Source organism: Globicephala melas, chromosome 20 (assembly GCF_963455315.2).
Source record: "Globicephala melas chromosome 20, mGloMel1.2, whole genome shotgun sequence".
Lineage (NCBI taxonomy): Eukaryota > Metazoa > Chordata > Mammalia > Artiodactyla > Delphinidae > Globicephala > Globicephala melas.
Genome location: NC_083333.1, coordinates 39,053,150 through 39,064,904, shown reverse-complemented (window position 1 = coordinate 39,064,904; position 11,755 = coordinate 39,053,150). Strand labels below are relative to the sequence as shown.

Sequence of the window (11,755 nt, the reverse complement as noted above, 5' to 3'; positions counted from 1 at the left end):
GGACTCAGCCGCAGCTGGGGAGAAAGGACCTAAAAGGGGTGTACGCTTTAGTTGGAAGAAGCGAAGAGGGGCCAGGGTAGGGGCAGAGACCCAGAGCAGCAAAAGCGGGAGAGACCCAGAAAGAGGAAGTCTGAATAAAGCGTGGCCCGGAGGGTGGGCGCTCTGACGACGGGTTTGGATGGAGAGACCAGGAAGGGGAAGCACATTTGAGGTTGAGGGTCTCTGAGAGCAGAAAGAAGGAAAATGATTTGGGCTCCAAGGGTTAAGACCACCTCCTCTAGTGGATTCTGGGAAGTGTGGGGATCGGAGGGGCAGCAGTAAAGAGAGAAGAGAACGAAGGCCCTGGAGGTGGCCCCTCAGGGCAAGGGGTACACACCCTCCCTGCCATTGCTTCACTCTGTTGGAACTCAGGATTTCTAAGTAGGAAAACGGAAAAGTCAATGGAGGAGATCACAGAGGTCAGCTCCCGTCTCCCCCTGCCAGGAGTCTCCTGCCCAGGACGGTGCATGCATGTGCTGTGCTGTGTGTGTGTATGTGCCTGCTCGTGTACGTGTGCACGTGTTCACGCGAACGTGTGTTTTGGTGGGGGATCCTTGGCAGGGTCAGTGCACTCACGCAGCATCCTCTGGGACACCCAGGAGAGAAGAGCCCAGACCGCTGCTCCCCATTCAGGCAGAGCCTGACACCCAGCACAGGGAACACAGAGCTGTACAAAAGGAAGGAAAGAGCAGGGGGTAGGAACTCAGGATGTCAAGGGTCCAGCCATGACACTCACAAGCTGTGTGACCTCGGCCAAGTCACCTCCCCTCTACAGTTGATTTCACCGCCCTCTGTAAAGACAGAGGGTGGGACCCCACCGGGATAGAGTGTACCCGAGGGCAGGATATGTACAACTGTTAGCACACCAGGTGTTTTTAGGCAGCACAGGGGATACAGTATTAAGCAACAATGAATCACATCCTGTGAAAGTTTTCAAGTCCTTTTCAAATCTTGCTTAAGAGCATGGATCGGGAGCAAAACTGCTTTGCTTCAAAGACCAGCTCCACTGCTTACGAACTCAATGACCTTGTCCCTCACATATTTTTGTGCCTCAACTTCCTCGTCTATAAAATGGATGTAATAATAATACCGATTCTGGAGTCGCTGTAAGGATTAAATGAGTTACTATGTGTGAAGTGCTTTGCACAGTGCCTGGCGTTCTGCATGTGTCAGCAGCTATTATTCTATCTTGGAGAAAGCCTCACAGTGTGCTAGGGGACCTCTACCACCTGGTGCCTGCTAACATTCTTTGTTCCCAAGAGAAGCAAACGACACTAACCAGCTGGAATTTATAACATTTTGTTCTCTCTTTATTTGTAAGACTTTCTTTCGAGTGATAATGGCCTTCTAGTTACAATCCTGATGTGGATAAATTTTAAAATTAAGAAGTTCATTTTTAACAGGACAGAGGCATCCCCGCCCTCCACGCTTTCACTCTTCCCCCACCTCATCCCCCAGTCTCCTCCCTCAGCCAGGCGTCAACTGCAACCTGCTCTCCCCTCTTGCCCTAATCAGACTCCCCCTTAATCATTCAAGACCCCGCAGAGCGCCAAATCCACCTGTGGGTCCCCTGAGCCCTTCCTGGAACCGGCCTTGGCAGCAAATTAAAGACACCCAGCCACCGTTTATCTCTGCCTCGTGACTCTCCCTAGTGGGTTCCATCCCCCCACCCCAGGGGCGGGGATCCTGTCGGCGCCGCCTTCTGACCCATGGCCTGACCCTCCTCAAACGCACCCGGAGGCGACTCCGCGGCCCCCGTCGGCGCCCCGCCCCGGCAGTCCCAGCCCCGCCCCGCCGTAGGTTAAGAGGCCCCCAGAGCCAGGAGCTCTGGACAGACGGTCACTTTTGGGGGGGCGAGCTGGTTTGGTTGTCATGGCGACGGCGCGGTTGGCCTGGGCCCTGCGGGCCGCCCCTGCGGGCGGGAGGCTGCGCGGCCCCCAAGGCACTGGGGGCGCCCGGAGGCTCAGCGGCAGCACGTGGCGGCGGGCGGCCAGGGGCACCAGCCCGGGACGCCGGCTCAGCACCGCCTGGGCGCCGGCCCAGCCCGCCCAAGAGGAGGCCGAGGGCGCCGTGTACGACATCCACTCGCCTGCAGCGGAGGAGCCGTCGTGGACACTGCCCCCCGCGCCCCCGGTGTCCCCCGACTCCCCCGGGCCCCCGGCCGGCCGCTCGCTGGTGCAGCGGGACATCCAGACCTTCCTGAACCAGTGTGGGGCCAGCCCCGGGGAGGCGCGCCACTGGCTCACGCAGTTCCAGACCTGCCACCACTCCGCGGACAGGCCCTTTGCCGTCATCGAGGTGAGAGAGCCCGGCGTCGGCCGGGTCACAGACAGGGGACGGGGGTTGTGTAGCGACGTTTTGCCAGGCATGGCAGGAATACGGACTCTGGGCAGCGGAGCCAGGAAGGGGCTCGACGGAGCCCAGACGAGCGCCTGGGACTGCGCGAGGCTGTGCGCTCCTCGAAAAGTCTCGCGCCCAGCCCGGGTGAGGAGCCTCGGGTCCCCAGCCCGTCAAACGTGATGCACCAGAGAAGTCCTCCCAACCTGGGAGCAGTTAGGGGTTCAGTTGGCAGTTAGGGAACCTGGATAGAAGCCGCCTGCGTCACCCCTCCCCCTATGGTGTCCTACAGTCCAAGGTCGCAGGGAGGAGCGGAGGGAGGAACACTAGTGTGAGATAAGAGGATGGCAAGACCCAACGGGGCAAAGGGCGAAGCAGGTGGGCGCAGGTGGCCAGAAATGGAGCCTGACAGCTCCTGGGCAGGGTGGGGGCCCCGAGAGGGCCCTGAGGACCCGGCTGTAGGAGCAAGCGGGTGCAGCAGGAGTCAGGGCCGGTGTCGTGCCCGTTGAACGCCCACTCCTCCGCAGGTGGACGAGGAGGTGCTCAAGTGCCCTAAGGCCGTATCCAGCCTGGCCTTCGCCCTGGCCTTCCTGCAGCGCATGGACATGAAGCCCCTGGTGGTCCTGGGGCTGCCCGCTCCCACGGCACCCTCGGGCTGTCTTTCCTTCTGGGAGGCCAAGGCACAGCTTGCCCAGAGATGCAAGGTGCTGGTGGACGCCCTGCGGCATAATGCCGCCACTGCCGTGCCTTTTTTTGGCGGCGGGTCGGTGCTGGGCGCTGCTGAGCCAGCCCCTCATGCCAGGTTAGTGCTGACCCTGCGTGCCCCTGCGTCCTCAGATCACGCTACTCCACCCGCCCAGCCCCAGACCCGCGGGTCCTGGAGGCAACCTCCTTGAGCACCACGTCTGGCCCCCAGCTATGGCGGCATCGTCTCGGTGGAGACCGACCTACTACAGTGGTGCCTGGAGTCGAGCAGCATCCCCATCCTGTGCCCCATCGGGGAGACGGCCGCCCGCCGCTCCGTGCTCCTGGACTCACTGGAGGTGACCGCGTCCCTGGCCAAGGCGCTGCGGCCCACCAAAATCATCTTCCTCAATACCACGGGCGGTCTGCACGACAGCAGTAACAAGGTGTGTCTCCTCCTTTTGGACCCCACTCCCCGCGACTCTGCGCCAGGCTGAGCCCCTCTCTTAGGTCCCCTGCACGCCTCCCAGACGGGCCCCAGAGTCACTCTCTCTCCAGCCGCATGAGTCGGAAATGGAGTGTCAGGGAAGGACTCAGCCTATGGTGCTCAGATCTGAGTCCCTTACTGGCCAAGGACTTCGGGAGGAAGTAAGGGAAAAGGGGTCAGTGAGGAGAGGTCCGTGGGGCGGGGGCACAGTCCTTGTCCGGCTGCAGGTCGGAGGCTCACCCCCTCGTCCTGGACACAGGTCCTGAGTAACGTGAACTTGCCCGCCGACCTGGACCTAGTGAACAACGCCGAGTGGGTGAGCACCAAAGAACGGCAGCAGATTCGGCTCATCGTAGACGTGCTCAGCCGCCTGCCTCACCACTCCTCGGCCGTCATCACCGACGCCAGCACGCTGCTCACCGAGCTCTTCAGCAACAAGGGTGAGGGCCGGGGCGGGGGGTGCGCCGGGGTTTGGGGAGCCAGGAGAAGCGGCTTCCTCTCCAGACAGTAAAGGCTTCCTGCTCTTGCCAAACCTAGGGGAGGTGAGCAAGGAGGTGGACGGCCCTGGGCTAGAACTTGGGTGGAACTAGACAGATGGGAGGGACTTGGGTGGGTGGGAGGAACCACAGACCCAGCGGAACCAAGTGGAATGGACAGAGCTAGGAAACGTGGGCGGGGTTTGGACGGGTGGGCGGGACCAGGGGCGGGGGAGGGCACGGGTAGGCGGGACTAGGAGAGGTAGGTGGGACTACAGGCGATAGGCGGAACTTGAGGGACAAACTGCCTGGGGAAAAAGCAAATCCCTGAATGAAAATCGCGCATAAATCTATGCAGATCTTAGGAAGCGTCTCACTATGGAGAGCTCCCAAAGAGAGTAATTGCCCCACTAGCCCCTGTCCTATCTGGAATCCCCATCAGGCTGCGCAAACGGAGGAGCGGAGGGGACCTGGATCTCGGGCCGAACTCACCCCTCCTCCTCCATCCCACCCCCAGGGTCCGGGACGCTGTTCAAGAACGCCGAGCGGATGCTGCGAGTGCGCAGCCTGGACAACCTGGACCAGGGCCTCCTAGTGAACCTGGTCAACGTCAGCTTCGGCAAAAAGCTCCGGGACGACTACTTGGCCTCGCTGCGCCCGAGGTTGCACTCTGTCTACGTCTCTGAGGGGTGAGCCTGCGGGCCCCAGAGGGCAGGGACGAAGGGACAGAGCCGGGGAGCTTTGGACCAAGGAGAGGTCCCAGCCTGCCTCTCCCCCGCTGCGCCAGGTACAACGCGGCTGCCATTCTGACCACGGAGCCTGTACTTGGGGGCACCCCGTATCTAGACAAGTTTGTGGTGAGCTCCAGCCGCCAGGGCCAAGGCTCCGGCCAGATGCTGTGGGAGCGCCTGCGGCGGGACCTGCAGACGCTTTTCTGGCGCTCCCGGGTCACCAACCCCATCAATCCCTGGTAGGTCCCGCCCCTCCCGGCTCTGGGCTGGGCCCCGCCCCCACTCTCCTCTCCAGCTCTGGCCAGCTACGCCCCGGGGACCACCAGCCAGGAAGGCTGGGCCTCCCCTTCTTTCATTAGCCATTCTTCCCCAAGGGAAATGGCCCGCTCAGTGTGGCCCCACATTCCCCAGGGAGTGGACCACACACGGAGCCTGAGATTTCCCTAGAGGCAGAGCACACTTAACCCGGCTCTGCCCGGCTAGGGTAGATTCCTTGAAGACAGTCTCCACCCGGGAAGCAGCCTGCCTCTCCCAGGGTCTGCAGAAATCCAGCACCTCAGGGCTCTATTCCAGGCCGAGTTGCCAAGCTCCGACCCCAGGCCCACTGCATCTCCAGTGGAACACTCCCTCCTCTCTTTCCTTCTGCAGTTATCACCTCATCCCCCACTACTCTGCTCTGTGGGCACCAAGAAGTGAACAGGAACCCCTCCCCGGGCTGCACAGCCAAGGCAGTGTGCAGAGAGCAAAAGAGGGCCTCACTCTAACCCTCCTAGCTGTGTGACTCTGGCTAGTTAGCTAACTTCTCTGAGCCTTAGCTGCTTCTCTGTGAAAAAAGCATACCACCACCAGGCTATTGGCTAATGCTATAAGGATAAAATCAGATTACACACCACAGGTCCTAGCAGAGTGTCCAGCATGTACAGGCATACCCCAGAGATATTGCCAATTTGGTTCCAGACCTCCACAATAAAGTGAATATTGCAATAAAGTCAATCACATGAATTTTTTGGTTTCCGAATATATATAAAAGTTATGTTTACACTATACTGTAGTCTATTAAGTGTGCAATAGCATTATGTCTTAAAAAAAAGTGTATATACCTTAATTTTAAAATACTTTTATTGCTAAAAACTGCTAACCATCACTTGAGCCTTCAGTGAATAATCACCTATTTGCTGGTGAAGGGTTTGAAATATTGCAAGAATTACCAAAATGCAACACAGAGATACGAAGTGAGCAAGTGCTGTTGGAAAAATTACCCTGATAGACTTGCTCCACACAGGGTTTCCACAAACCTTTAATTTGTAAAAAACGTAGTACCTGCAAAGCACAATAAAGTGAAGCGCAATAAAACGAGGTATGCCTGTAGTAGGTCCTCAGAAAATGAACCAGTGAGCAGTGAGCGCTGGCCTTGCCTAAAACCTGTCTCCCACCTCCACCAGGTACTTCAAGCACAGCGATGGCAGCTTCTCCAACAAGCAGTGGATCTTCTTCTGGTTTGGCCTAGCCGACATCCGGGACTCTTACGAGCTGGTCAACCACGCCAAGGGGCTGCCAGACTCCTTCTGCAAGCCAGCTTCTGACCCAGGCAGCTGACCCTCTCTACCAGCCCTGCAGGCCCTGGGACAGCCAGGGTGGACCAAAAGCCATGCCTGCTGAAGGTGACCCGAGGCAGCCACAGGCCGGACCAGGCTTGTTGGCTGAGTGAGCTGCAGAGAAGGCAGCAGCCCCTACTCTACCCTGCCCAGAGGGGGGCACCCAAGTGAGGACAAGTGCAGGAAGGAGAAGGGCCTGCCCAAGACCCCCTCCTTGCTCCAAAGCCACAACCAGATGGCCTTGAATTTTCAGTGTAGGGATTTGGGGGGAGGAGGGCTTGCCTTTGAGGGCTCTACTCAAGGCTTGAGGGTGGGCCAGTGTCTGTGGTCTCTGTGCTGTTTTGAGGCTCCCTTGCCCAAAATATCACCCACATCTGCCTGATATTCTACCATTCGTTTTAGTTCCTTCGGGTCTTGCAACTTTTCAGGAGACCTTGATTAAAATGCAAATACTTGTCTGAAAGTCAGCTCACACTTGAAAGGAAATTAGCAGTGACCCTCTGGAAACAAGATGTTGAGGGCTGGGGAACCTCTTCCTAGAGGGAAGAGAGGAGCTAAATGAGGCCGAGGCCCCCAGATGAATGCTGCCACCACCTCCCTCCCCCAGCTGTCAGCAGTCCCGAGACTCCCCTACCCCTTAGTTAGGAAACATCTTCCATGCCACAGACCAGACTGACAGCAGCCCCAGCTCCCTTTCCAGGCAGGGCTCAGGGCCAAGCCCAGACTTGGATGTTTTCCCCTGGGCCCCCCTGGAGGTTGTGTCTCCATCTTTGCAGGAAGAGAACATCTCAGACGGGTAGGAGTCCAAAGCCTGAGGTTTCATTTCACATTTCTGTCCCCCACCGTGTGCCAGGAACCATACTGGCTGCTGGGGCTACTTTCTGTCAGGAGGTGTGCGGACGAGTAGGGAGAGGGTCACCATGGCGCACACACGGGGCTGCTGTGACACAACCCACCCCCAAGAGAGGGCTGGTGTCCGGTACATATCTGGGCGTGGGCATCAGACAGACCTGACCTGGAACCCAGCTCTGTGGCCTGAGGCAAGCTGCTCACCTTCTCTGAGCCTCCATTTCCTCACCTGTGAAATGAAAACTCCTCAGCCTCATAGTGACACTTATCAGTTCTCTCCCTCCAGCTGCCCTCACCAAAGGTTTCTTCGAAAAGACCTGGCACCAAATGGGGAGGAAAAGCTAAGCCACGAGAGGGACTGAAGTGAAAGGTCAAAGCATATACCACAGGGAGCATTCGGAGACTTGAAAAGAGAGCCAAAGGACTGTGGGAACTCTCAGAACAAGGGGAAGATCATGGGCGGATCAAGGTGGGGCTTAACCAGATATGGTATTTCAAGAAACCCGAGATCAATCCCAGCCAATGGCTAAGTGCCCCGTGGGGAGAACAGAGAAGCAAAGCCAAATGTCTATATAAAATGTTTATTTTCGGAGGACTGTGTGGTCTGGTGTTTGGGCGGGCACTCACCCCCACCAGGCCAACCACGGAGCTGGAAACAGAAGGCCAGAGGCAGGAAGCTGGCTGCTGCCTGTCCCACCCCTGCAAACCCCAGAGTAAACTGGGGCCTGCTCTACCCTCAAGGTGGGTGACAGCTAGTGCTGTTTCTGCCCCAGCACACCCTGAGAGCCCACATGACTTCCGTGGTGCCCGGCCCCTCTGCTCCTCCTGGGCCTGAGCCACGTGTCAACGTGCACACTCACTCGCTCTCAGTCTCAGAAAAGCACTGCGGAGCCTAGCTACATCTGCCAGGTTCAAAAAGGGCTGTTTCACATTGGCTCTCTTCCGGTTCTCCTCTGTCTCCCACTCTCAGTACCCCACCCTAGCCCTGCCTTACTCCCTTCCCTGGGACAGGAGACCCAAGGGAGCAGCTGGCCTCAGCTCTCCTCATAACAAACAGGAAAAAGAAACCTGTAAGGCAGAGTCATCAGGGCTCCCACCTCACCAAGGCCCAAGCCCAGGAACTGGGGAAGAGACCTGCCTCTTACCAACACACGCACACACATGCGTACGCACACACATGCACACAACGCAAGTGATCAAACAAACAGACCAAAAAGCATAAGTAAACATAACTGGGCCAGCAAGGAGGAAGGTAGGGTAGCCCTCACTGGCTCCCTGCACCCATCTCAGACTCCCGCTGTGCAACTCAGCCGTCGGTGGCCAGGATGACAGCGGCCCCAAAGATGCCCACGCTCTCTCCAAGGAGCTTCATCTGGTTCCAGAACTCAACACGCCGCGTGTTATGCCAGTAGGCAACGTTGCCATCAATGAGCAGCATAACCGGGGGCAGCAGAACAGCCAAGATCTGGGCAGCCAGGGTCACGTAGTAGCCTGACAGGAAAGCCAGGGCCAGGACGCCATACAGCACGAAGAAGAGCTGGATCATCAGCTCCCCGCCCGGGAGATGGTTCAGGTACGCCAGCCGGTCCTCCTTGCTGTGCTGCAGCGAGTAGGCCTAGAGACACACCATCCTCTAAGGCTCTCCAACAGGCTGAGGAGCCTGTCTGGGTAAGGCCACCCCTGGCATGCAAGCAGCCCCTACAAGGTGGGCTTCTGACTCCCCTCTCAGACTTGGGGCTTTCGGAAAGTAAAGCCTGTGTCTCCCCATCTGACTAGGGAGCTCCATGGGGTTAGGACCTCTGTCTCTCCTCACTCTGGGGTCTCAGAAGGGAGGAGGTTCCACGGTCAGACCGGGGCTCTCACCTCTGAATACAGAGCTCTGCACATGGGAGATGGTGCCCAGCAACTAAGATGAAGCCAAGTGACTTGGGGCCTGTTCACGTCCCCATCCACACTGGCCTCCCCGAGCACCAGGGAGGACATAACTGGCTACACTAGGCAGCCCCATCAGCTCTAAGTGGCAGAGTCCCATCTGGGACCTGAACTCTACCCAACCTCTCCTTTGTCCCCTCTCCCAGTCCTCTGGGGGCTGAAGCCATGAGAGGACCCGTCCCGCTTGCTCTTCTGGCTCTCAGGCTTGGGACTGAAGGGTCAACCCATCCTCTTCTCTCCCCAGTGGCAATAATGCCGGAAGAAGGGCCTCTCGGCCAGGTCTCAGGCACTTGAAGGGCCCCCGAGGCCCAGAATTTGGCAGGGGCCACTGCCGGGAGCCAGGCACGGGCTCACTTCTCACTCCCAGTCAGGCACCTCCAGCCCACAGTCCCCCAACCTACCACGCAGATGAGGTAGATGCCCAGGAAGACCTGGCCGGTGGACTGGAGGGAACGGCTGCGGGGTTTCCGACGGTACAGCTCCCCAGCACCGCTGGCCAGCACAAGAAAGCCACCGATGATGGCAACTGTGCGAGAGTACATACGGACCTAGGCCGAGGTGAGGGGACCCCAGTCAGGACCTGAAGCCACCACACTTCTCCTGGCTTCCCGGAGCGCAGAACTGCCCATCTCTATACATCCCATTCCACCTGATGCACCCTCTTACCATTTCCAAGTGTGGTGGGCAGGTAGAGCAGAGATAGGTAATTTTTTTTTACCAGAAGTAGAAACGGAGGCCCAGAGGGGTTAATAAAATTGTCCAAGGTCCTACAGAAAGTAAGTGGCAGAACCCAGATACCAAGCGTTCCCCCCCTCCCCACCCCCAGGTCTGCACACTCGAAGCCCAATGTTCTTTTTGCTATATAGTATAGGCTGCTCCATAACTAACCATTGATCTCACTGTCCTATAGCTATTCACACATCTGCCTCCCCTGTTGGACTGACAGTCCACTCCTTGCGGGTAATGCCTTGGTCCAGGCTTATCTCCAGGCCTGTAGTGCCTGGCACAGGTCCTGGCATCTACAGGCTTAAATGCTGCCCTAGGATTAGATAAATTTCATAAAATCGGTTGGGTGGACCAGGTACTCTCTAAGGTCCCTTTTGCCCTAAGAGTCTGAGATAACTAATGGTTTAAAGGGTTCTGGGAACCAGGTGACCTGGGTTCTGGTCACACCTGTAATGCTAACTGTGGTGTAACTTTGGGAAAGTCTGTTTTGCATCTCTGGACCTCAGTTTCCACACTCTGAAGGGGAGGTTTGCGTGGTGTCTAAGGTCTGTAATAACCTCTACGCGCCTGGGGGTTCAGCCTTTCCAGGCTTCGCACTGTGCTCCTGGATAGCACCAGGCATCGCCCAACTGTCCCGGGCATTGGCTCCCCAACACCCCAGCGAAGTCCCACTTAGGGCCGAGGCGCTCACCTTCAGCCAGTCCCCGTAGTGGACGTAGCCCCCGATGTAGGCGGCGTAGGTACTAATGGCCAGCTGGAGTGCGGCCCCCAGAGCGAACCAGCGCCGCTTCACTCCAAAGGACATGAAGCTAGCGCACAGCACGGCCGCCCCCATGTCGAAGTACAGGTAGGGCACTGGGATGTCGGGCTTCCTGCGAGCCGGGAGGGGGGAAGGAACGAGGACAGCATGAAGCACAGAAGGAAGCGGGGAAAAGAGCCTTGAGACCCCTTAGGTTCCCGCAAGCTCCACTGCTTCCCCAAACCGGCGGCCCCTCTCATAGCTAGGACCCCCCCACACTCCGCTCCACGCCCACCTTGCTCCGGACCAGAGTCCCCAACAAGTCCAAGGTCCCAATTCCTCCCAGTCCAAGGGTCCCAACTTCTGGGCCGCAACTTCTTCCCCACCTCACCGCACCCTCGTTGCTGGGACAGGCCGGACCGCCCCCACCGCGTTCGGCGGCCGCGCGGGCCTGCTCACCGGCGCGCCTCGGCCCTCTCAGCGTACAGCATGAGCTGGCTGAAGCAGCCCCAGAACGGGCAGCGTGTGAGCAACACCGAACCCAACTGCATGATCAGCTGCAGCATCCACCGTCGCGAACCTATCTTCGACGCCATCTTGAGGAAGGGCAGTCCGCCGCGGCCTCACCCCGCGGCCCAGGAGGCCGGCGCGAGGACGCGACGCACAACTTCCGGCTCTCGCGGGGTTTTTTTTCCCCCACTTCCGTCAGGAAACAAAGCTCTCGCTCTCTAGTTCTGGACCGAAGGAAGTGTTCTAGCTGCAGGGTTGTCTTTCCTTCTGCCCATGGAGGCTCAAGGGTCCCTTCTTGTAGCTGCAAAGTTGAAAACTAGAGTAGAGGAAGGAACAGTAAGCGAACTAGCCTTTGAATGCAGCTAAACTTAGGCTCCAACCCCTAATGCAACCCTGTGACTTTGGGCATATCGCTACACTTTCCAAGATTCATCTGGGAAACGGAGATGACGCCTATCTCACAGGGTTGTTGTGAGGTTTAAATGTGACAGTGTTGGTTCGAGCACATAGTAGGGGTTCAATAAATGGTACACAACACACACCCCAGAGGAAATCCCTCTGCTTCTGTTAAAGCTGAAAGTAGAAGTTTTCCCCCATAATTCAGAAAGACACATGCACCCCAATGTTCATTGCAGCACTACTTACAGTAG

General features: G+C 57.9%; 2 protein-coding genes across 2 annotated transcripts; one reads left to right on the top strand and one right to left on the bottom strand.

The window, feature by feature from the left end:
• The first annotated feature begins 1,911 nt into the window (after nt 1-1,911).
• On the top strand, nt 1,912-6,350 carry NAGS (N-acetylglutamate synthase). The gene is made up of 7 exons (XM_030848872.2): nt 1,912-2,337; nt 2,904-3,178; nt 3,293-3,506; nt 3,807-3,987; nt 4,541-4,712; nt 4,811-4,993; nt 6,197-6,350. The coding sequence occupies exons 1-7, from the start codon at nt 1,912-1,914 to the stop codon at nt 6,348-6,350; spliced, it is 1,605 nt and encodes a 534-aa protein (XP_030704732.1).
• Nucleotides 6,351-7,753: 1,403 nt separating this feature from the next.
• TMEM101 (transmembrane protein 101) lies at nt 7,754-11,235 on the bottom strand. The gene is made up of 4 exons (XM_030848876.2): nt 11,055-11,235; nt 10,548-10,728; nt 9,532-9,678; nt 7,754-8,813 (listed from the first exon to the last, which is right to left on the bottom strand). Exons 1-4 carry the CDS (start codon nt 11,189-11,191, stop codon nt 8,505-8,507), a joined length of 774 nt encoding a protein of 257 aa, XP_030704736.1. The 5' UTR covers nt 11,192-11,235; the 3' UTR covers nt 7,754-8,504.
• Between the last annotated feature and the right edge of the window lie 520 nt (nt 11,236-11,755).